General features: G+C 44.5%; 2 protein-coding genes across 2 annotated transcripts; one reads left to right on the top strand and one right to left on the bottom strand.

The window, feature by feature from the left end:
- Positions 1 to 6734: 6734 nt before the first annotated feature.
- LOC109864613 (NADH dehydrogenase [ubiquinone] 1 alpha subcomplex subunit 5) lies at positions 6735 to 10854 on the bottom strand. The gene is made up of 5 exons (XM_031797013.1): positions 10776 to 10854; positions 10253 to 10297; positions 10046 to 10162; positions 9729 to 9794; positions 6735 to 6944 (listed from the first exon to the last, which is right to left on the bottom strand). The coding sequence occupies exons 1-5, from the start codon at positions 10794 to 10796 to the stop codon at positions 6843 to 6845; spliced, it is 351 nt and encodes a 116-aa protein (XP_031652873.1). The 5' UTR covers positions 10797 to 10854; the 3' UTR covers positions 6735 to 6842.
- A 1903-nt stretch (positions 10855 to 12757) lies between these two features.
- Positions 12758 to 21231, top strand: LOC109864318 (ankyrin repeat and SOCS box protein 15). The gene is made up of 13 exons (XM_031796989.1): positions 12758 to 12846; positions 13289 to 13370; positions 13471 to 13523; positions 13839 to 13967; positions 14095 to 14253; positions 14527 to 14633; positions 14784 to 14922; positions 15157 to 15328; positions 15762 to 15922; positions 16310 to 16454; positions 17302 to 17569; positions 17876 to 18029; positions 18182 to 21231. The coding sequence occupies exons 2-13, from the start codon at positions 13291 to 13293 to the stop codon at positions 18355 to 18357; spliced, it is 1743 nt and encodes a 580-aa protein (XP_031652849.1). The 5' UTR covers positions 12758 to 12846; positions 13289 to 13290; the 3' UTR covers positions 18358 to 21231.
- The last annotated feature ends 543 nt before the right edge of the window (positions 21232 to 21774 follow it).

Below are 21774 nucleotides of genomic sequence, written 5' to 3' on the forward strand. Positions count from 1 at the left end.
GAGTGCACTGCAAATGTCCGCGTATCAGCAAATCACATTCAGCCAAGATGACCAGCAGCCACCTGTCTGTTTGGGTTGCTTGGCAATGGCAGACTTAAGCCAATCAGGTGTGTCCCTGTGGAGACGGTGTCCTTCAGCAACACACCTGGCCTGCAGATGCAAGCAGTTATGGTAATGTTTGTTCAGTTCATGTGTCCACTGATATTTGAGATGTCATTGTCTGACTGAGTTGTTTCAAAGTTATGACACAACCCTTTTGAATGCCTTATTAAATGAATGCCTTGTGTGCGTTTAGGGAGCACAGGCTCTGATGACCAGTGCAGTACAGCCTCTCCTGCTGTCAGTCAGTGACTCCATCATCATCACATTGCATCAGGAAGACTTCTCTGGGTCAGTATACACACACACTTTAAGACACCTCAAGCTAGTCGCCCCCTTTCTAGGAGTAAGGTTGGGGTTTCTAGGAGTAAGGTTGGGGTTTCTAGGAGTACGGTTGGGGTTTCTAGGAGTAAGGTTGGGGTTTCTAGGAGTACGGTTGGGGTTTCTAGGAGTACGGTTGGGGTTTCTAGGAGTAAGGTTGGGGTTTCTAGGAGTAAGATTGGGGTTTCTAGGAGTAAGGTTGGGGTTTCTAGGAGTAAGGTTGGGGTTTCTAGGAGTAAGGTTGGGGTTTCTAGGAGTAAGATTGGGGTTTCTAGGAGTAAGGTTGGGGTTTCTAGGAGTAAGGTTGGGGTTTCTAGGAGTAAGGTTGGGGTTTCTAGGAGTAAGGTTGGGGTTTCTAGGAGTAAGGTTGGGGTTTCTAGGAGTAAGATTGGGGTTTCTAGGAGTAAGGTTGGGGTTTCTAGGAGTAAGGTTGGGGTTTCTAGGAGTAAGGTTGGGGTTTCTAGGAGTAAGGTTGGGGTTTCTAGGAGTAAGATTGGGGTTTCTAGGAGTAAGGTTGGGGTTTCTAGGAGTACGGTTGGGGTTTCTAGGAGTACGGTTGGGGTTTCTAGGAGTAAGGTTGGGGTTTCTAGGAGTAAGGTTGGGGTTTCTAGGAGTACGGTTGGGGTTTCTAGGAGTAAGGTTGGGGTTTCTAGGAGTAAGGTTGGGGTTTCTAGGAGTAAGGTTGGGGTTTAAGTTGTTATAAAGGGTCATGTTTACAGGTGGGCTTGGTGACATACTGCTACAGAGCTTTATGTGTGACAATAAGTTATCTGTGAAGCTATTATCTGATTGTCTGTGTTCCACCTGGCTCTAAACAGCATCTGTTGCTAATTTACATTTACAGTGTTTCTCTCTTTCCCCTGAGATTGTGTTGTAACACAAGAATGACATTTACACACTCATACACACGTCCTCAGACTATCTATCTACTGTTCTACACACACCGCTCTGCTTTTGTATATTATCCTGTGTGTGTGGGTGTGGGTGTGGGTGTGGGTGGGTGGGTGGGTGGGTGTGTATGTTGTCTCTTCAGCCCCCTGTCCAAATGGCCTTTCATGGTCAGATAAACACAATGTGGATGAACTCATCCCTGCTCCCTTTCTCCCCAACAAATACACTTGCGCACACGCACACACACACACACACACACACACACTTGATCTTGCATTGCCCATTTGGAGCTCCTTGCAGTGATCTTAAAACTAGTTGTAAAACCCACTCACCCTGTTCCACACACATGCACACACACACACGTCCTCTGAGTGAACTCTTGGTCTCGCTACCATCCCAGTCTCTCTGATCCATTGACCGTTTCCCAGATATAAAGCATAGGAACACCCTGTAGCAGAGTAGCTGTTGCAGGATTTTAGTCACCGCGGCGATATTGACGTGTTAAAAAAAAGACTGAGGGGTTTAATTTTGTAAAAAGGTCAAGTCTGAATCACCAAGCATCCATACAATGCCAGCCAAGGCAATAGCCCAGTGAAACCTAGCTGTGAGACCAGCAGCTCACTTGTATGTGTGTGTACACACAAGTAGAACCTGTCTAGACTATAGAATTAGCAATGAATTTAATACGATGTCTATGGTCTAGACCAGCGGTTCCCAAACTGTGGGGCGCGGGGTGGGGTGGCGGGGTCCGGCTTTCTACCTACTCCTGAAAGTTGTAATAGTAGAATGCACAAGGTGACATGTCTAAATTGGTTAGTGCATCATCAGTTCCTCTTGTCGTATCAGTCATTACAGAGAGCTCGTTACAAGCCCATGTCGGATAGCGTTTTCCAGCTGGGTCTTTTTAGCCCATGGATTTGTATTTTTTTTGTAATGTTCGAGACACTAAAATATCACAAGTACACATTAGACATGGCAAAATGTATAGAATTGCAGGAAATAATATTTTAAACCTGCTAAAGGTTCTCCCTGCTAACAAGAGGGGTGTGAACAGTGCTTGTGCCAATAGAAATAGACGTGGCCTGTGCAGGGGGGGGGGGGGGTTCCAAAGCTGGAAGGGGGGGGCTGGGGGGGGGTTCCAAAGCTGGAAGCGGGGCCTGAGTAAAAAAGTTTAGAAACCCTTGGTTTAGACCCTCTACAGTTGCATTCAGATATTCTCCCTCCATTCATATTAGCCAGACTCGTCTCTGTACAATAGAGAGGCTCCCAATGGACCTGTAGACTCCGTTAGTCTTGGGGCTTTGCAGTCACGACACAGACACACACACACACACAGCTAGCAGGGTCCCGTTAGACAGAGCCACACAAAGGGTCCCTGCGTCAGTACTGTAGCCTCCTGCCGCTGGCTAAATGTTATCGGCCCCTGGCACACGCTGGTTATTCTGTCACGGCCATACATACAAAGACCGAGAGCTCAGATTGACATTCAGCGCTCTGAATACAAACTAGCCTGCTCTGCGCTCGCTGATCTTGCACAGACAAGGCCCTGCTGGGACTTAGCCAACTCGCAGCACACACATACACACATTTGCATAAACAAACACATTCAGTAACACGCATAGGTTTAGTGTGTAGTCACTCAAGCATTGTGGGTCAATGGCCTGATGTTCAAGGTTATGAGTCAGGCCCTTAGTCTGTGACCTATACTAACCATAGGGTGTTCTATATATGTCTCTGTGTCCAGGTCTATGTCCTCCTCCGGGGAAGACGGACGTGCCCTGCTCCCTGTACATGCGAGACCTATAGGGCTTCGTGGGCCGTGCGATGGCGGACGACTTCCGGCACTTCCAGTGTGTCGACTTCACATACGACAACACGGAGAGCATCGCCCGGTGCTGCATCACACTGTTCATCCGCCACGCCAGCCTACTGCGCCCTCTAGGCGAGGGAGGCAAGATGAGACTGGCGGGCTGACTTCGCTCAGGTGAGGAGAAGGGCTGTATGTGAGGGTGTTATCAGTGTCTCTCTCCGTGTCTGCCTCCGGCTCTCCCTCGCTGTTTGCAAGTCTCTTGGGTGTTCTGTGCATCTTGAAGTTCACCAAGTAGCTCTCTATTCGTGTTCTCACGGTGCTATTTCTTCTCTGTGTTTTTAGATGGACCTGGCCTGTCGCTCCTCTCTGTAGGAGAGTGTCTGAGCTGGGGGAAACCCTGCCGCCTGCTGAGATCGTTCCGGTATGTTATTACATCTGTTATTATGTCACACCTACTCCTGTTACACCTTTGATGAGATGGGGAACGCCTCAACAGCAGCGGTCGTTTCCAGAGTGGATCTTAATGAAGATGTTAGTCATTATTGGAGGGTTAGAGAGCTGTAATTCTCCCTGCCGTCTGCCTCTGTCTCTACTTAGACGCTAGGAGAATGGTTTAAAGATAATGGGTAAAGGCTAATGGTGTAACATAATGAACATGTTATTTCGGGCTAGACACCTCAATGTAGACAAGACATTTTGTGTGTGTGTTGTTAGGGACCCGCTGTTCCAGAACAGTGAGCTGATAGCCAGCAGTCCAGCCGTGGGGGATCTGATTCCATACAGCACCCTGCTACACTTCCTTTTCACCTGAGCTCAAATCACCTCACCAGGTACACACACCGACACACACTATATATACAAAAGTATGTGGACACACCTTCAAATGAGTGGATTCGGCTATTTCAGCGACACCTGTTGCTGACAGGTGTATAAAATCGAGCACACAGCCTTACAATCTCCATAGACAGACATTGGCAGAAGAATGGCCTTACTGAAGAGCTCAGTGACTTTCAATGTGGCACCGTCATAGGATGCCACCGTTCCAACAAGTCAGTTCGTCAAATTTCTGCCCTGCTAGAGCTGCCCCGGTCAACTGTAAGTGCTGTTATTGTGAAGTGGAAACGTCTAGGAGCGGCAATGGCTCAGCCGCAAAGTGGTAGGCCACACAAGCTCACAGAATGGGACTGCCGAGTGATGAAGTGCATAGCGCGTAAAAATCTTCTGTCCTCGGCTGCAACACTGACTACCGAGTTCCAAACTGCCTCTGGAAGAAAGGTCGGCACAAGACCTGTTCGTTGGAAGCTTCATGAAATGGGTTTCCATGGCCGACCAGCACCACACAAGCCTAAGATCACCATGCGCAATGCCAAGCGCCGGCTGGAGTGGTGTAAAGCTCGCCGCCATTGGACTCTGGAGCAGTGGAAACACGTTCTCTGGAGTGATGAATCACACTTCACCATCTGGCAGTCTGACGAACTAATCTGGCTTTGGCGGATCCCAGGAGAAAGTTTGGCGGAGGAGGAATAATGGTCTGGGGCTGTTTTTCATGATTCGGGCTAGGCCCTTTAGCTCCAGTGAAGAGAAATCAACGCTACAGCATACAATTACATTCTAGACGATTCTGTGCTTCCAAATTTGTGGCAACAGTTTGGGGTAGGCTCTTTGCTGTTTCAGCATTACAATGCCCCTGTACACAAAACGAGGTCCATACAGAAATGGTTTGTCGAGATCGGTGTTGAAGAACTTGACTGGCCTGCACAGAGCCCTGACCTCAACCCCATCGAACATCTTCGGGATGAATTGGAACGCTGACTGCAAGCCAGGCCTAATCGCCCAACTTCAGTGCCTAGCCACACTAATTCTCTTGTGGCTGAATGGAAGCAGGTCCCTACAGAAATGTTCCAACATCTAGTGAAAAGCCTTTCCAGAAGAGTGGAGGCTGTTATAGCAGGAAAAGGGGGACCAACTCCATATTAATGCCCATGATTTTGGAATGAGATGTTCGACGAGCATACTTTTGGTCATGTAGTGTACCTACACACACTCCTATACACACTTATCTATTCTGCTTCCAAGCATCATTATCTTAACTTTGTATTAATTCTTCCTCTTCTACAGAGAGCAGAGTGGTCCATCGCTCGCTACTCCCAGTGGCTGGATGACCACCCTTCAGAGAGAGACCGCCTTACACTCATTAGGTTACTGCAGGAGAACGACAAAAGTCTTACAGCCTTTGAGACAGCTTTGTTGGGTTGTTTGGTATCACTCAGAGGAGTGAGTGAGCACCCTCTTGTGGTAAAATGATGAAATTCCTATCAGTTCTATTGGGTAGTGTGTCTTTAGTAATGCCATCTCCTTCTCCTTCTTGTGTGCTAGGGGTGCTCTGGAGGCATACATGCAGAGTGTGAGGGCTCGTCAGGGGAAGGAGTTCGCCCCTGTCTACCCCATCATGGTCCAGCTGCTGCAGAGGGCCACCAGCGGAGCCCAGAACTCCAGGACCTGAGGGAACTACAGCTCGCATGATGCAACTGTCTGCACTTCACATGGGCATGGAGAACGGCTCAGTGAAGAACACATCCCAATATTATAAATGTTATGACTATAGAATTAGTAGAACGGACATGGCTATGAAAATCCTTTGGCTTTTTTTATGGGCCACCCAACAGGAGTTTCCATTATTGAAATGACTTTCAGTGTTGCTCGTTTCTATGGATGTGATGAGCAGCAATTCAAACGGAAAACTACCCACAATATTGTATGAAAAAGTCTGTTCTGCTAATTCTATGGCTATGCCACAGAGGGCAGCACAAAGGGGCAGTTACCTGTGCTTCATACCAGTGAATGGGAAATACACGCTAGCTAGTTATGGTTAACCTAATTTTGTACTATTAAATGCTTTATGGTGAACAATACTTATAAGGAATGATTGATGGTAGGGCTCTATTCAATCCGCATTAAAGTGTCATTTTAATTTCAAGGCCGTGTTAGTGGAGACTGCATTCACGGTAAACGATGTCGGTTCAGAGTGTGCTATCTGGGTTGAATAAAGGCCTTAGTCTATTACACATAGCTCTTTCCCCTGTCTGGTCTATAGAACTGTTCATATGTTGTCTTATTTCATGAGGTCCTGTCGATGTAAAGCTCATGGTTATAATAAAACAAGTTGTGAAGGCTTGTATCTTGATGATTAAAATGACTGATCTTCCTGACCAGAAGAAGAAGTCCAGTATAAATAAAGTCAAATAAAATAACAGCCTTACAGGTGGGTATTATGTATGTTGCAACCCACATGGGTGCCAGTTCAGCTTTTGTCCAATCTTACATTTATGTGAGGTGCACTCGGATAGGACGATGCTTTTTCTCAAAGGTGGTCTATTTATAGCCCTGGTTACACCTTGCATGAATTAAATGTGTTTTTTATGATCTGATCAAGATGATCCAATCACTCTGTTCAAGGTTTACACATGGTGTATTCATTAATGCAAACCGTTTGCAACAAAATGAGCACAAAAAGTATCTTGCTATTTAACGTCCATTCATTCTCCTTGGTTTGGCTGAGTGTTTTTAATGGAGCTGTCATCACTCAGTACCCACAAGGCAAAAAGGTACAAGATTAGTTTTACAAGGATAGGGAAAATATTTCCACAGCTTTATTTGTACATGCTTCATTGGGAATTAAGTAATTACACTGACACAAACAGACAAATACAGCAAGTAGTCTTTAAACGGGCCACTTCCATTGGTTGACAGGAGGCTCTTCAATCAGTGGTTCCCATGGTTTCCACTCTGCCATCTTCCTGGATAGAGCCAACTCGCACTCCGCCTGGAGGGAAGAGGAAATGAGTGGGTCAGATAAGGCAAGAGATTTATGATAAATGAGGAAGAGGAGGGAGATAGTATGTGGGACGTTTTTGTAGCCGTGGTTACAACGTCCATTAACATGGCTGTCGTCATCCGATCGAGATTTGTTGTGTCTACACACGGTAATAAAATGGGATTCTTATCTGCCCACTTCGTATTGTGACCAGATTCCCTGGTCCCTCCCTGTTGGCAAATTAGACCTACCGTTATGACAGAAAACAGCACGCTTTTATAATCAATAGTTTTATACTCATCATTACAGCCTACTTTTGTTATCCAATGATTTAAGACTGGGCGTAACAGACTACTGTTTCGATAACCTCGACTTGTCCAATATTCAGAGAGTCTCCCTAAAAACTTCACCACACAAACGATTTGAATATCTGGATGTGTGTACAAAATACTATTATTGCACAGTAAGTTACAGAGTACGCTACAAAGTGCATCTCTGAATGGCGCAACGCATTATCCAAATAGGTCAGGATAGGGTTGTTCATTACGCATCGATGTTTACATACATATATTGTAAATAACCTTTAGTATAGGCCTAAACAGTATTAAAGGAATAAAAAAGCAACATGCTGGGAGAATGACCGTGGTTTAGTTTCCTCCAAATCATTGATAATTCGCTAACGGTACCTCAAAATGATAACCTATAGCAAGATGTGTGGTCAAATTATGAAAACGCATGGATAAAAGCAGCAATCTATAAAAAGTACAAAGGAGCAAGCATGTAAAGCAAAGGCTTTTATAAAGGAACAGAGTCAATCTAAAAGTAGCCTGAAGAGTCCTTCGTAATTGAAGCCTACACTAGCCTATTGGACAGTAGCCTGAAGAGTCCTTCGTAATTGAAGCCTACACTAGCCTATTGGACAGTAGCCTGAAGAGTCCTTCGTAATTGAAGCCTACACTAGCCTATTGGACAGTAGCCTGAAGAGTCCTTCGTAATTGAAGCCTACACTAGCCTATTGGACAGTAGCCTGAAGAGTCCTTCGTAATTGAAGCCTACACTAGCCTATTGGACAGTAGCCTGAAGAGTCCTTCGTAATTGAAGCCTACACTAGCCTATTGGACAGTAGCCTGAAGAGTCCTTCGTAATTGAAGCCTACACTAGCCTATTGGACAGTAGCCTGAAGAGTCCTTCGTAATTGAAGCCTACACTAGCCTATTGGACAGTAGCCTGAAGAGTCCTTCGTAATTGAAGCCTACACTAGCCTATTGGACAGTAGCCTGAAGAGTCCTTCGTAATTGAAGCCTACACTAGCCTATTGGACAGTAGCCTGAAGAGTCCTTCGTAATTGAAGCCTACACTAGCCTATTGGACAGTAGCCTGAAGAGTCCTTCGTAATTGAAGCCTACACTAGCCTATTGGACAGTAGCCTGAAGAGTCCTTCGTAATTGAAGCCTACACTAGCCTATTGGACAGTAGCCTGAAGAGTCCTTCGTAATTGAAGCCTACACTAGCCTATTGGACAGTAGCCTGAAGAGTCCTTCGTAATTGAAGCCTACACTAGCCTATTGGACAGTAGCCTGAAGAGTCCTTCGTAATTGAAGCCTACACTAGCCTATTGGACAGTAGCCTGAAGAGTCCTTCGTAATTGAAGCCTACACTAGCCTATTGGACAGTAGCCTGAAGAGTCCTTCGTAATTGAAGCCTACACTAGCCTATTGGACAGTAGCCTGAAGAGTCCTTCGTAATTGAAGCCTACACTAGCCTATTGGACAGTAGCCTGAAGAGTCCTTCGTAATTGAAGCCTACACTAGCCTATTGGACAGTAGCCTGAAGAGTCCTTCGTAATTGAAGCCTACACTAGCCTATTGGACAGTAGCCTGAAGAGTCCTTCGTAATTGAAGCCTACACTAGCCTATTGGACAGTAGCCTGAAGAGTCCTTCGTAATTGAAGCCTACACTAGCCTATTGGACAGTAGCCTGAAGAGTCCTTCGTAATTGAAGCCTACACTAGCCTATTGGACAGTAGCCAGGCTTAGGCTACAGAAAGCTATGCGCCTCAACGCATCAGTTTGGAAATCTTCTGCACTTTATTGACATCCGAAAAGGAATGCATTATAACATCACTGTATTATGTTCATATCTGATAACTGAAGTGGACTATTCACCACCTGCCCACCGTTCATTCTGGCTAGGTACAGGGGGAACATTAGGACCATCTATACACTGCTCTCTTCTGCTCCATCATAGTCCATCCCTGAATGCATCCCCAACACCTTAAATTCTGCTATTAAAGTCCTTGGCCTTTCTGTAGCCTATGATGTTTTCAAAGATTTTATTTTGGCCTGGCATTGGATGTGACAACCCTTTTTCTCTCATTCGGGACAATATCTCTTAAACATATTTTTCTATATGCCAATTTTAAGCAGAGCTGGACGCGGTATTGGACTGTGGCATATCCGACCACAGTGCCAGTTGGCACTTGGTTTCTAAAGTCCATGATCTTAATTCAACTGTTTGCTATTTTTTGGATAATGTTGGCCAAATGTATACGCTTTTGTTACTTCCAAGGATATCCGCACAAGATGCGTCTTCAACTACCTCCGGAGGTGGTCAGGAAGATATAATCACAATCAGATCACAATGTGTCTACACCGGTCAACTTATGTGGGCACAACCAGAATTTGGACATGATCAGGACAACGGACGCATGTAGAAACCAGGTGTAAACGTGGCTAGAGAAAGCAACTTTAGGAGGAAGATGCAATGAAAAGATTGTGAGGCTCCTCTCTGTACCTGATGAATGACCTCCTCAATCTGACCACAGTTGATTTTCTTCTCTAGTTTCTCCACATCAGGCTCCTTTCAATTGAAAAGAAGACAATGAAATTATCTATATGGATTGAAACACAGATGCCATTCCAAACAATGTCTCGTAACATGATATCATAAATATAAAAGTCAACAAGGAGATTACCTCACAGAAGTTCATACGGGTTCAAGCTAATACATGAAATCACAGTCACAATGAGAGCTGGTAGTTAGAGTTCTACTCTGTTAAACTTCACCTGACCCTAGATGTGAGAGTGAAGATGGTTGGAGTGTAAACTTACGGCTTTGATAAGGTCAAAGCGGTCATTGACAAGCTGTTCTGTGTACTTTCTGTAGGCTGCGTCCTGAGGGATGACCTGGAGAGACGCCAGGATCTTACTGTACAAGATCCTCAGGCGCTGAGGGGACACACGCACAGACCGTTACATTATCATACCAAAGTAGGCGTGGTCCACTACTGCTGTTTATGGCCATTACTGGAGACTCACCTCATGAGGGTTGTGGGACACGGCCAGTCCCACCAAGCCTGTTGTCTGGGGGAAATATGACACACAATGAGCATAATAGCTAGCTAGCACGCGAGACTACATAGTTAACGTTAGCTAACGTTAGTAATCTCCTTGGTAAAATAGTCATACGGCACTCAGAAGGAAGGTGGAACATTACAGAACATATGGATAAAACGTCATGTACCTTTGAGTTCGTATCGTGTCAGCCATCTAAATTGGTAAATCTATATTTACTTCACAACGGACAAGCCCTTGGCCTAGGTAATTAACCCTGACTTAGTATAAGTATATATATATATATATATATATATAAGTATATATCCACGAACCCTCCAGCAAATGAGCAAGCTAGCTAAGTTTGTTAGCTAGCTGACACGCATTCTTGTCAATAGGAAGCGACAAAAGCTCATATCGATTGTAAAGTGACAGTAAACTAACTGAATAAACAAAAGCACATTACATTTTCACAAAAGCATCATCATAATATGACCTCGACTCGTACCTTTTTCAGAACGCCAGCCATGATTATGGGCGCTACGGATTCTGGGTCACTTCTGTCGAATAAAAATGACGTCAACACGTCCTCGTTTTTTCAAAATAAAAGCTCAGCATGTTTGATTGTGTAGTAAGTACAGTAGTGGCCAAAAGTTTTGAGAATGACACAAATATTAATTTCCACACATTTTGCTGCTTCCGTGTCTTTAGATATTTTTGTCAGATGTTAGTATGGAATACTGAAGTATAATTACAAGTATTTCATACGTGTCAAAGGCTTTTATTGACAATTACATGAAGTTGATGCAAAGAGTCAATATTTGCAGTGTTGACCCTTCTTTTTCAAGACCTCTGCAATCTGCCCAGACATGTTGTCAATTAACTTCTGGGCCACATCCTGACTGATGGCAGCCCATTCTTGCATAATCAATGCTTGAAGTTTGTTAGAATTTGTGAGTTTTTGTTTGTCCACCCGCCTCTTGAGGATTGACCACACGTTCTCAATGGGATTAAGGTCTGGGGAGTTTCCTGGCCATGGACCCAAAATATCAATGTTTTGTTCCCCGAGCAACTTATGCCTTATGGCAAGGAGCTCCATCATGCTGGAAAAGGCATTGTTCGTCACCAAACTGTTCCTGGATGGTTGGGAGGAGTTGCTCTCGGAGGATGTGTTGGTACCATTCTTTATTCATGGCTGTTTTCTTAGGAAAAATTGTGAGTGATCCCACTCCCTTGGCTGAGAAGCAACCCCACACATGAATGGTCTCAGGATGCTTTACTGTTGGCATGACACAGGACTGATGGTAGCACTCATCTTGTCTTCTCGGGACAAGCTTTTTTCCAAATGCCCCAAACAATCGGAAAGGGGATTCATCAGAGAAAATGACTTTACCCCAGTCCTCAGCAGTCCAATCCCTGTACCTTTTGCAGAATATCAGTCTGTCCCTGATGTTTTTCCTGGAGAGAATTTGCTTCTTTGCTGCCCTTCTTGACACCTGGTCATCCTCCAAACGTCTTCGCCTCACTGTGCGTGCAGATGCACTCACACCTGCCTGCTGCCATTCCTGAGCAAGCTCTGTACTGGTGGTGCCCCAATCCCACACCTGAATCAACTTTAGGAGATGGTCCTGGCGCTTGCTGGACTTTCTTGGGCGCCCTGAAGCATTCTTCACAACAATTGAACCGCTGTCCTTGAAATTCTTGATGATCTGATAAATGGTTGATTTAGGTGCAATCTTACTGGCAGCAATATCCTTGCCTGTGATGCCCTTTTTGTGCAAAGCAATGACGACGGCACGTATTTCCTTGCAGGTAACCATGATTGACAGAGGAAGAACAATGATTCCAAGCACCACCCTCCTTTTGAAGCTTCCCGTCTGTTATTCGAACTCAATCAGCATGACAGAGTGATCTCCAGCCTTGTCCTCATCAACACTCACACCTGTGTTAACGAGAGAATCACTGACATGATGTCAGCTGGTCCTTTTGTGGCAGGGCTGAAATGCAGTGGAAATGTTTTGGGGGGATTCAGTTCATTTGCATGGCAAAGAGGGACTTTGCAATTAATTGCAATTCATCTGATCACTCTTCATAACATTCTGGAGTATATGCAAATTGCCATCATACAAACTGAGGCAGCAGACTTTGTGAAAATTAATATTTGTGTCATTCTCAAAACTTTTGGCCATGACTGTAGACATGAGTCCTCCAATACATGTTCAATCATTAGATTGGAAAAATAAATATTACAAATGGTAATTTAAAATCATTCAAAGTGGGTACACTACACATACTAGCAATATCAAAATAATGTAGGACTTGTGTTCTGTAAGCCGGACAGCCTGTCTATACTGTATGGCTCCTATAGTCAATTAAATCTCATTATGATAAACTGTGTTTAGTGTGATAGCGAAACACTGCATGTGACAGTGTGACAGGCATTCTCAGAGTGTGTGGGGCTGATATTATAGGCATGTCAAGTCTAAAAATATCCCATTACTCCTGCAAACACCAACATAAAAGTTAGTTTGCAGCCAACAAACCTTCGGAGACTGGGACTTTCACTGGAGATTTTACAGGTAAGACTGGAGTTGCCCGTTCATTCGGATATTTGATAGCGACGAAGGTGCTTTAAAACCTTTCAATTTGTCATTGCAATGACATTCCTGTCTGCATGCCTATAGTTTAGGATGTGTCTGTTGATCTATGCAGACTGCAGTGACATGAGTCATTTGGGGGAGACTGGTAGCCTAGTGGTTAGAGCGTTGGGCCAGTTAACCCAAAGGTTGCTAGATCGAGGGGACAGCAGGTAGCCTAGTGGGTAGGTTGCTAGATCGAATCCCTGAGCTGAAGGTAAAAATCTGTCATTCTACCTCTGAACAAGGCAGTTAACCCACTGTTCCCCGGTAGGCTGACATTGTAAATAAGAATTTGTTCTTAACTGACTTGCCTAGTTAAATCAATAAAATAGTATTGAGGTTCATGGTAACCTTTTGGTTACTCTTTTTCATTTCTCTGTAGGAATGGAGGACATCGATAGATGTGAGGAGGAGCTTATTGAGTATGCCATTCGAGAGAGTATTCGAGACTTATCAATAGACAGGTATTCAGAAAATGGAGAGGATTTACATGAATGTATTATTCGCACATCCCGCAGTACGTTTGTCACCTCTCCCTGACTTTGTTTACCCATATCTCAACAGCATGCCAACAGTCAGTGGTGACTATCTGAGGATAGTGACTGCCATCGAGCAAGGTAGGACTACCCCTCACCGACCGTGCCTTTCAAACTGCCCTAGCCCAACCCTTGCCCTTAAGCTATTAACCCTAACCTTAGCTTTATGTCCACATCAGGGTTCAACCCTAACCCTAGCTTTATGTCCACATCAGGGTTCAACCCTAACCCTAGCTTTATGTCCACATCAGGGTTCAACCCTAACCCTAGCTTTATGTCCACATCAGGGTTCAACCCTAACCCTAGCTTTATGTCCACATCAGGGTTCAACCCTAACCCTAGCCATAACGCTAGCCATAATCCTAACGTAGGGTTCTGTGTGGTGTCTCTCCCTAGGTGATGTGTATACCCTGCAGGAGCTGTCTGGGTTGCAGGCTTTCACAGAGAGGGACAGCAGAGGGTGGCTTCCCCTACACAGAGCCGTCGTGCAGTCCCAGGAACAGGTCTTGGATCAGGTCCTGCTGGGTGAGAGGCCCACATACCACCAGCAGTACCTCACAACTAGTACCTGAAATACCCGTAGCCACTTACAGTACTGCTTCTATAACACATGTGTTTAATTCCCATTACTTATGTGTGTGTGATCCTGCAGCTTCCTGTGATGGGACTGTGGATGATGTGACTGCAGGCGGGGACACAGCGTTGATTCTGGCTGCTCAGGAGGGTCTGCTGGAGAATGTCAGGACTCTACTGCGGCATGGAGCGTCTCCACACAAAACCAACAGCCTGAATGAGTCCCCATTGCTGCTTGGTACACGCACAGTCATATATATATATAAACACACACACACACAACACACACACACACACACACACACACACACACACACACACACACACACACACACACACACACACACACACACACACACACACACACACACACACACACACACACACACACACACACACACACACACACACACACACACACACAATACTGTATTCAAGCACTGTTCTATGTCGTCAATCAAGCATGCAAGTTCTGTTTTGTTATGTGTCGTCCTGTGTTGATGTGTGTTAGCGGTGAGACAGGGATCATATGACATGGTGTCCACTCTGATCAATTGTGGGGCCTTCGTGGAACAGGTGTGTCTGAAGAAGTGGATGGCCATTCACGAGGCAGCCAAGGTGAGTTTGAGTTACACCTGTAGTCTTGTTTATATTTCTTCTTCAGCCGTATACCCTATCATCAAGGTCCAGGAATGCCAAAACATGTCATAAAAAACAATGTTTTATTGTAATTCCCTTCTCCTTAAAAAGTGTGTGTTATCTTGCCAGGTGGGCTGCAGTGCCATCCTGGTGCTCCTGCTAAGACATGGGGCTAAGGTGACAGCTGTAGATGGGCACAATGTCACCCCGCTGGGCATCGCAGCAGAGTACGCCCATGCAGAGGTCCTGGATATACTCATAAAGAACGGTATGAGCCAATCAGAGGCCTTAGATTGTCCTTGATGAATAATGTAAACATTTTAAACGTATTGTCATACCAAAAGGCAAATAAACATTCTCGAAGAACAGCCAAAAATACATTTACAAGGAACTGAAAAATAGTTGATATCAACAGATTGTTCATATCAGTTTACATAAAAGTTTGGCTTGAACACAAGTCTACAGGACTACAGTAGGGTTAATCGTCCTCCTTTCCCACCAGGTGGCGACGTGAACGCCCAGGCATATAACGGAGACACTGTTCTTTACGATGCAGCCGGCTCAGGGAACCTGGACTGCATATACCTCCTCCTGCAAGCTGGAGCCAACCCTAACATTGCCAGTCTGGCCTGCCAGCTGCCCATACACAGAGCCGCCTATGAGGGACACATCCTGTGAGTGGCTGACTCTTACTACGCGGTCCTCTATAGCTCAGCTGGTAGAGCATGGCGCTTGCAACGCCAGAACTGTGTTTCGATTCCCAGGACATAGATGATCCCATATGTAAAATGTATGCACATAATGACTGTAAATTGCTTTGTGTGAAAGCGTCTGCTAAATGGCATATATTACTAACAGTCTAGAACAGGGATGCCAAGAACAACTACTGGAAAGCATGCTGGTCTTTGTGGAAATCAAATCAAATCAAGACATCGGCTAGAGAGTTATCTGATGATCCAGTTCTTGGAAAGTGTTACCCCTGAGGAATTATCCATCCCTGGGTCTAGAAGCAGTTGTTCAGGTCATAGTCTAGATCCTGTTTCAACAACATAATCAATAGTGCTGGTATAATCAACAATCTGATCTATGATGCTGTATTTGTCCCAGTGCTCTGAGGACCTTCATCCCCATCACCACTAAGAGAGCCATCCGTCTGTCAGGCCAGAGCCCAGTCCACTCTGCAGCAGATGGCGGCCATGTTGACTGTCTGGAGATGCTCATAGAGAAAGGTTTCGATGTCAACGCTCAGCTGGACGTACACATCTCAGGTACAATCCATGGACACACACAACCCAGATAGTACAATTGGGCAAACACATGGACACATAATCTATTTCATAAAGGAGCCCTGCTCAAGAGGAAGGTGCTTGTAACTTCGGAGTTGTGAGGTTGAGTCCTGTGTGGGCCAATGGGGGCCCTCTAGAGGTCAAGGCCCCTGGGTACGTGCCCTTAACTTACATGCTGTCTAGACTATCTAAAAAAAAATTCGTTGACATGGGCTAATTGAGTGACTGACATAACAAGAGAAAAACTGCCGATGTACAAGCACATTTCAAAATGGCACATTGTGTATTCTACTATTCTAACTCTCAACCCCGACTGAGTTCCTAGGATGTTTTGGCTAATTGAGCATGTTGTTATTACTGTGTTACCAGAGAGCTATGGGGACATGAGGCGGAGTCCGCTCTACTTCGCCGTATCCAACAGTGATATCACCTGCACAGAGATGCTGCTGGCCGCCGGGGCCAAAACTGACCTGGACCCGCTACGCTGCTTCCTTGTGGCTGTACGCGCTGGGAGGTATGAGACTGTATCTGTATGGGTAACTCAAGACCGTGTTAGACCACTGAACTAAGCCGACAGTAGGTGTTAGCTTTGGGATAACGCAATTCTTATTGTCTCCCTCGGGGAAGGTTATTCCTCACTTGAGAGTAGTCCGTGTTTCACCAACTACCTCTGCAATATGACTTTTTCCACATTTTGTTACGTTACGGTCTTATTCTAAAATGGATTAAATTAGACATTTTTGCAAATGTATTAAAAATAAAAAACTGAAAAGTCAAATTTACAAAAGTATTCAGACCCTTTACTTAGTATTTTGTTGAAGCACCTTTGGTGCGATTACAGCCTTAAGTGTTCTTGGGTATGACGCTACAAACTTGGCACACCTGTATTTGGGGAGTTTCTCCCCTTCTTCTCTGCATACCTCAAGCTCTGTCAGGTTAGGTGGGGAGTGTCGCTGTACAGCTATTTTCAGGTCTCTCCAGAGATGTTCGACCGGGTTCAAGCCCGGGCTCTGGCTGGGCCTCTCAAGGACATTCAGAGACTTGTGCTGAAGCCGCTCCTGCGTTGACTTGGCTGTGTGCTTAGGGTTGTTGTCCCCTTGGAATGTGAACCTTCACCCCAGTCTGAGGTCCTTAGTGCTCTGGAGCAGGTTTTCATCAAGTATCTCTCTATACTTGGCTCCGTTCATATTTCTGCCAACCCTGACTAGTCTCCCAGTCCCTTCCGCTGAAAAACATCAAGCTTCCTTTTGTAATTATGACGTTGTCTTAACCTTTTATCTTCAACCCAGCTCCCATATATTTCCTACTTCCTGGTCTCTTCTATGACATCACCTGTCTAACCCTATCCCATCCCACCCCAGGTATGAGCTGGTGCGTCTGCTATTGTCCAGGGGTGCCGAAGTCAACTGCTACTTCAGATTGATCAGTGACACACTGTTTCCCACCGCGTTGCAGTACTGTCTCAGAGATCACATGATTCTGCGCCTGCTGCTCAACAACGGCTACGACATAGAGAAGTGCTTCCTGTGTAACCACGGCAACGGACAGGATATGGACTGCGACTCCAGGGTCGACTACCAACATAACCATAGAAGAACTTTATTTTATAACCAGGACTACAGAGCCTCAGTAAGTCATGTAGACTTATTCCTGGCTTATTCCAGTACAACAGGAGTAGGCCCCCAATCTTTGATTTAGAATACAGGAAGTAGGCAAGTCCTGGTTCTGGAGGAAGACAGGTTCTGTGTTTTTGTTCTCGGCTGGAACTAAAGCCTGCGCACACTGTGGTCCTCTATGACCAGGGTTGGCCGCCACTGATGTAGAATGTGTTGGTCTAACTTAGAACATAACAGCAAGTGTAGCTAATACCTTGTCCAGTTCCACTGCGTGACCTTCTGATGTCAGTCTCGCTGTCCTGTTCGCTCTCTGCTCCAGTTCTGTGAAATCATCTCCCTGTCGTCGGTGGTCAACCTGGCGGGGAGTGTGGTACGGATGCTTCTGGACTACGTCAGACACCCACGTATCTGCCCCAACCTCCTACGGGTCCTGGAGAAACAGAAAGAGTGGACAGACATCTGTGACATTCTGGGTAAGGCAGCATCATTGCTAATAAACAATAGTAGTGGACAGAAAACAGTGGGAAAGACTGAAATATCTTACAGATCAACTCTCCATCATCATGAACAGAATAACCTGACTTTTTGTGTGTGTGTGTGCCCGTCCATGTGTGTGTATCCCCAGACAACCCTCGGTCCCTGCAGCACCAATGTCGTTTGGTCATTAGGAGACAGATGACCCCTAGAAGACTGAATGACCCACAGGTCATGGCTACCGTCCCGTTTCCCCCGACACTCAAACACTACCTCACCTACAGGGCGTACGACGAGTATGGTGGGTTGGAAGCCTCACACTCATAACTGGATCAATGAAAACATATTTAGAAGAACAAAAAGTGATCCTGTTCTGTGCATAACTGATCAATCACATTATGCTCTTTCTCGTGAATAATGCATCAGCTCATATACTTATGCTTATATGAAGTATGGCAAGTGTTCTTGTGATGTAATGTTTGTAATAACTACAATTCTTTTCACACTGATTCATGTTCTCTGAATTGTGTCAATTGTCCATATCATAGTACTGCTACTTCTACTAGACTGCATACATTAGACCGCACAGCTGTGCAGCATTTTACAGTGCATGTAGTGTGATGTACTCTTCAAGATCTCCCCTTGGGAAAAGCAGGTCAGGTCTAAAAAAATAACTCTCTGAGAGCTCATTCAGTTTATAAGTAGGGCTAAACACTCACGGGACACTGGTCTGAATGACTCAGCTGCAATGGACTGTTGACTTTTACAGTGACCCTGACACCTACCTTTAAATCTAGAGAGACCTAGATCTAGACAACAGCTCATCCATATTATACCCTCAAAGTTCTGGGAGCTAGTTGTGTTGTCACTAGCCCCGTGACTGGTGCTAACATGCATTATTTGTCCTGATCTTGTCCACATTCTGATTGTGCCCACATTTTTAGACAGGTGTAGAAGATTAAAAGATGCATTGTGATCTGATTGTGATCAGATTTCCCTGACAACCTCCAGAGGTAGTTAGGCTTGCAAGTGTAGACAGATCTGGACAGTGAAACCATTTAAATCATAATTATCCAGCACTCTAAAATCCTTGACAAGTTGGAGCATTGACTTATGGAATCAATATGAGTCTTAAAATAAATAAATACACATAATTTTTGAAAGAATGTCTGAAAATGTGACTGTTGACAAGATCAGGACAAGATGCATGTTTGCAGCAGGTATAAACAAGGCTTCTGAGACCTGTTGGGTGGACAACAAACCAGAATCAATGAGTTAGCCAGCTAACTTTGATAAACAATCACAAATAACTATTAATTTTTAAGCTTATTTCAAGCTTATTTAAAAAAAGAAAAAAAGAAGAAAAAGTTATTTCAGAATATTTAGGAGTTAGCTGGCTAACTCAATGATCCTGCTTTGTAGTACAACCCTCAGCTCAACTCTTCCTGGAACACACAGAGCTTATGAGGCAAATCTCGTAACATGTTAGGATTTCAGCCATTTTCCCAAAGCAAAGTTGAGTAACCCTAAAACACCATTGGGTGGCAATGTTACAATCGGCGTCCACGCATAAGACTGTAGTCCTATGCACTGTGCAGTGCCTGGTATCCTCCACTCCAACCAAGCCTTGGGCCTTTACAGTAGCAGAACAACAATTGCTGTATTCAGATCATATCATGAAATGTTTAAACTGAAGAACACCCCAGTTAACTGACTGAACCAAATGTGGGTTCTGCTGTTGTGAAGGCACAGCTAGACTAGAGTAGCATGGTCCAATGTAGAATTAGGTTGAGAGAGTTCTAGCGTTGCCAGACTGTTGTTGTTATCTGAACAGCAGCATTCCTGCCCTGTCAACACCAGCCTACCGCTCATCGAGACACAGTGGAGTGGACACTGTATTCCTACCCACTAGTCATATCATAGACCAGGGCTCTCCAACCCTATTCCTGGAGAGCTAATTTCCTGGAGGCTTTTGCTCTAATCCCCGTTTTATCTAAAGCTAACTTCCTGGAGGATTTTGCTCTAATCCCTGTTTTATCTAAAGCTAACTTCCTGGAGGCTCTTGCTCTAATCCCTGTTTTATCTAAAACTAACTTCCTGGAGGATTTTGCTCTAATCCCCGTTTTATCTAAAACTAACTTCCTGGAGGATTTGTCTCTAATCCCTGTTTTATCTAAAGCTAACGTCCTGGAGGATTTGTCTCTAATCCCTGTTTTATCTAAAGCTAACTTCCTGGAGGATTTGTCTCTAATCCCTGTTTTATCTAAAGCTAACTTCCTGGAGGATTTGTCTCTAATCCCTGTTTTATCTAAAGCTAACTTCCTGGAGGATTTTGCTCTAATCCCTGTTTCATCTAAAGCTAACTTCCTGGAGGATTTTGCTCTAATCCCTGTTTCATCTAAAGCTAACTTCCTGGAGGATTTTGCTCTAATCCCTGTTTTATCTAACCTGATTCACCAGCTGATTATTAGAATCATGTGAGCTAGATTTGTTATTTGTTATTTTATTAGGATCCCCAATAGCTGTTGTGAAAGCAGCAGCTACTCCTCCTGGGGTCCACACAAAACATGAAACATGACATAACATTAATAAACAGCTCAAGGTCAGAACTACATGCATTTTAAAAATGGCAAACATACTGTAGCCTGACACATCAATACATACACACAAAATATCTAGGTCAAATAGGGGAGAGGCGTTGTGCTGTGAGGTGTTGCTTTATCTGTTTTTTGAAACAAGGTTTGCTGTTCATTTGAGCAATATGAGATGGAAAGCAGTTCCGTGCAATAATGGTTCCCTATAATTCTGTACGCTTTCTTGAATTTGTTCTGGATTTGGGGACTGTGAAAAGACCCCCGGTGGCATGTCTGGTGGGGTAAGTGTGTGTCAGAGCTGTGTGTAAGTTGACAACGCAAACCATTTGGAATTTTCAACCATGTTTCTTATAAAAATAAGTGATGCAGTCAGTCTCTCCTCAACTCTTAGCCAAGAAGAGCAAGATGTGCCGCTCTATTCAGGGCCAAAGGCAGCTTATTACCTAGGTATTTTGCAGCACTTGACCACATGACTGGACAATAATCAGGAGAAGACAAAACTTGACTCTGCAGGACTTGCTTTTTGGAATATGGTGTCAAAAAAGCAGAGCATCACTTTATTACGGCCAGACCTCTCCCCATCGTTACAACCATTGAATCTACATGTTTTGACCATGACAGTTTACAATCTAAGGTAACACCAAGTCTCCTCAACTTGTTCAACAGCCACACAATTCATTACCAGATTCAGCTGATGTCTAGAGCTTAGGGAATGATTTGTGCCTAATACAATGCTCTTAGTTTTAGAGATGTTCAGGACCAGTTTATTTCTGGCCACCCATAACAAAACTGACTGCAACTCTTTGTTAAAGGTTTAAGTGACTTTATTAGCTGTGGTTGCTGACACGTACACTACAGTTCTAAAGTTTGCGTTCACTTAGAAATGTCCTTGTTTTTGAAAGAAAAGCCATTTTTTTGTCCATTAAAATAAAATTGATCAGAAATACAGTGTAGACATTGTTTATGTTATAAATGACTATTGTAGCTGGAAACTGCTGATTTGTATTGGAATATCTACATAGACGTACAGAGGCCCATTATCAGAAACCGTCCCTCCTGTGTTCCAATGGCACGTTGTGTTAGTTAATCCAAGTTTATCATTTTAAAAGGCTAATTGACCACTAGAAAATAATTTTGCAATTATGTTAGC

The sequence above is a fragment of the Oncorhynchus kisutch genome, linkage group LG19 (genome assembly GCF_002021735.2).
Source record: "Oncorhynchus kisutch isolate 150728-3 linkage group LG19, Okis_V2, whole genome shotgun sequence".
Lineage (NCBI taxonomy): Eukaryota > Metazoa > Chordata > Actinopteri > Salmoniformes > Salmonidae > Oncorhynchus > Oncorhynchus kisutch.

Bases quoted from the DNA above. Each gene is read 5' to 3' on its own strand.
- LOC109864613 (XM_031797013.1), bottom strand. From the start codon at position 10,796: ATGGCTGGCGTTCTGAAAAAG. The intron at 10,298-10,775 runs GTACGAGTCGAG...TATTTCCCCCAG, and splicing joins TGGCTGGCGTTCTGAAAAAG to ACAACAGGCTTGGTGGGACT. The intron at 9,795-10,045 runs GTAAGTTTACAC...TTCAATTGAAAG, and splicing joins GCTTTGACCTTATCAAAGCC to GAGCCTGATGTGGAGAAACT.
- LOC109864318 (XM_031796989.1), top strand. From the start codon at position 13,291: ATGGAGGACATCGATAGATGTGAGGAGGAGCTTATTGAGTATGCCATT. The intron at 16,455-17,301 runs GTATGAGACTGT...ATCCCACCCCAG, and splicing joins GTGGCTGTACGCGCTGGGAG to GTATGAGCTGGTGCGTCTGC. The intron at 17,570-17,875 runs GTAAGTCATGTA...TCTCTGCTCCAG, and splicing joins ACCAGGACTACAGAGCCTCA to TTCTGTGAAATCATCTCCCT.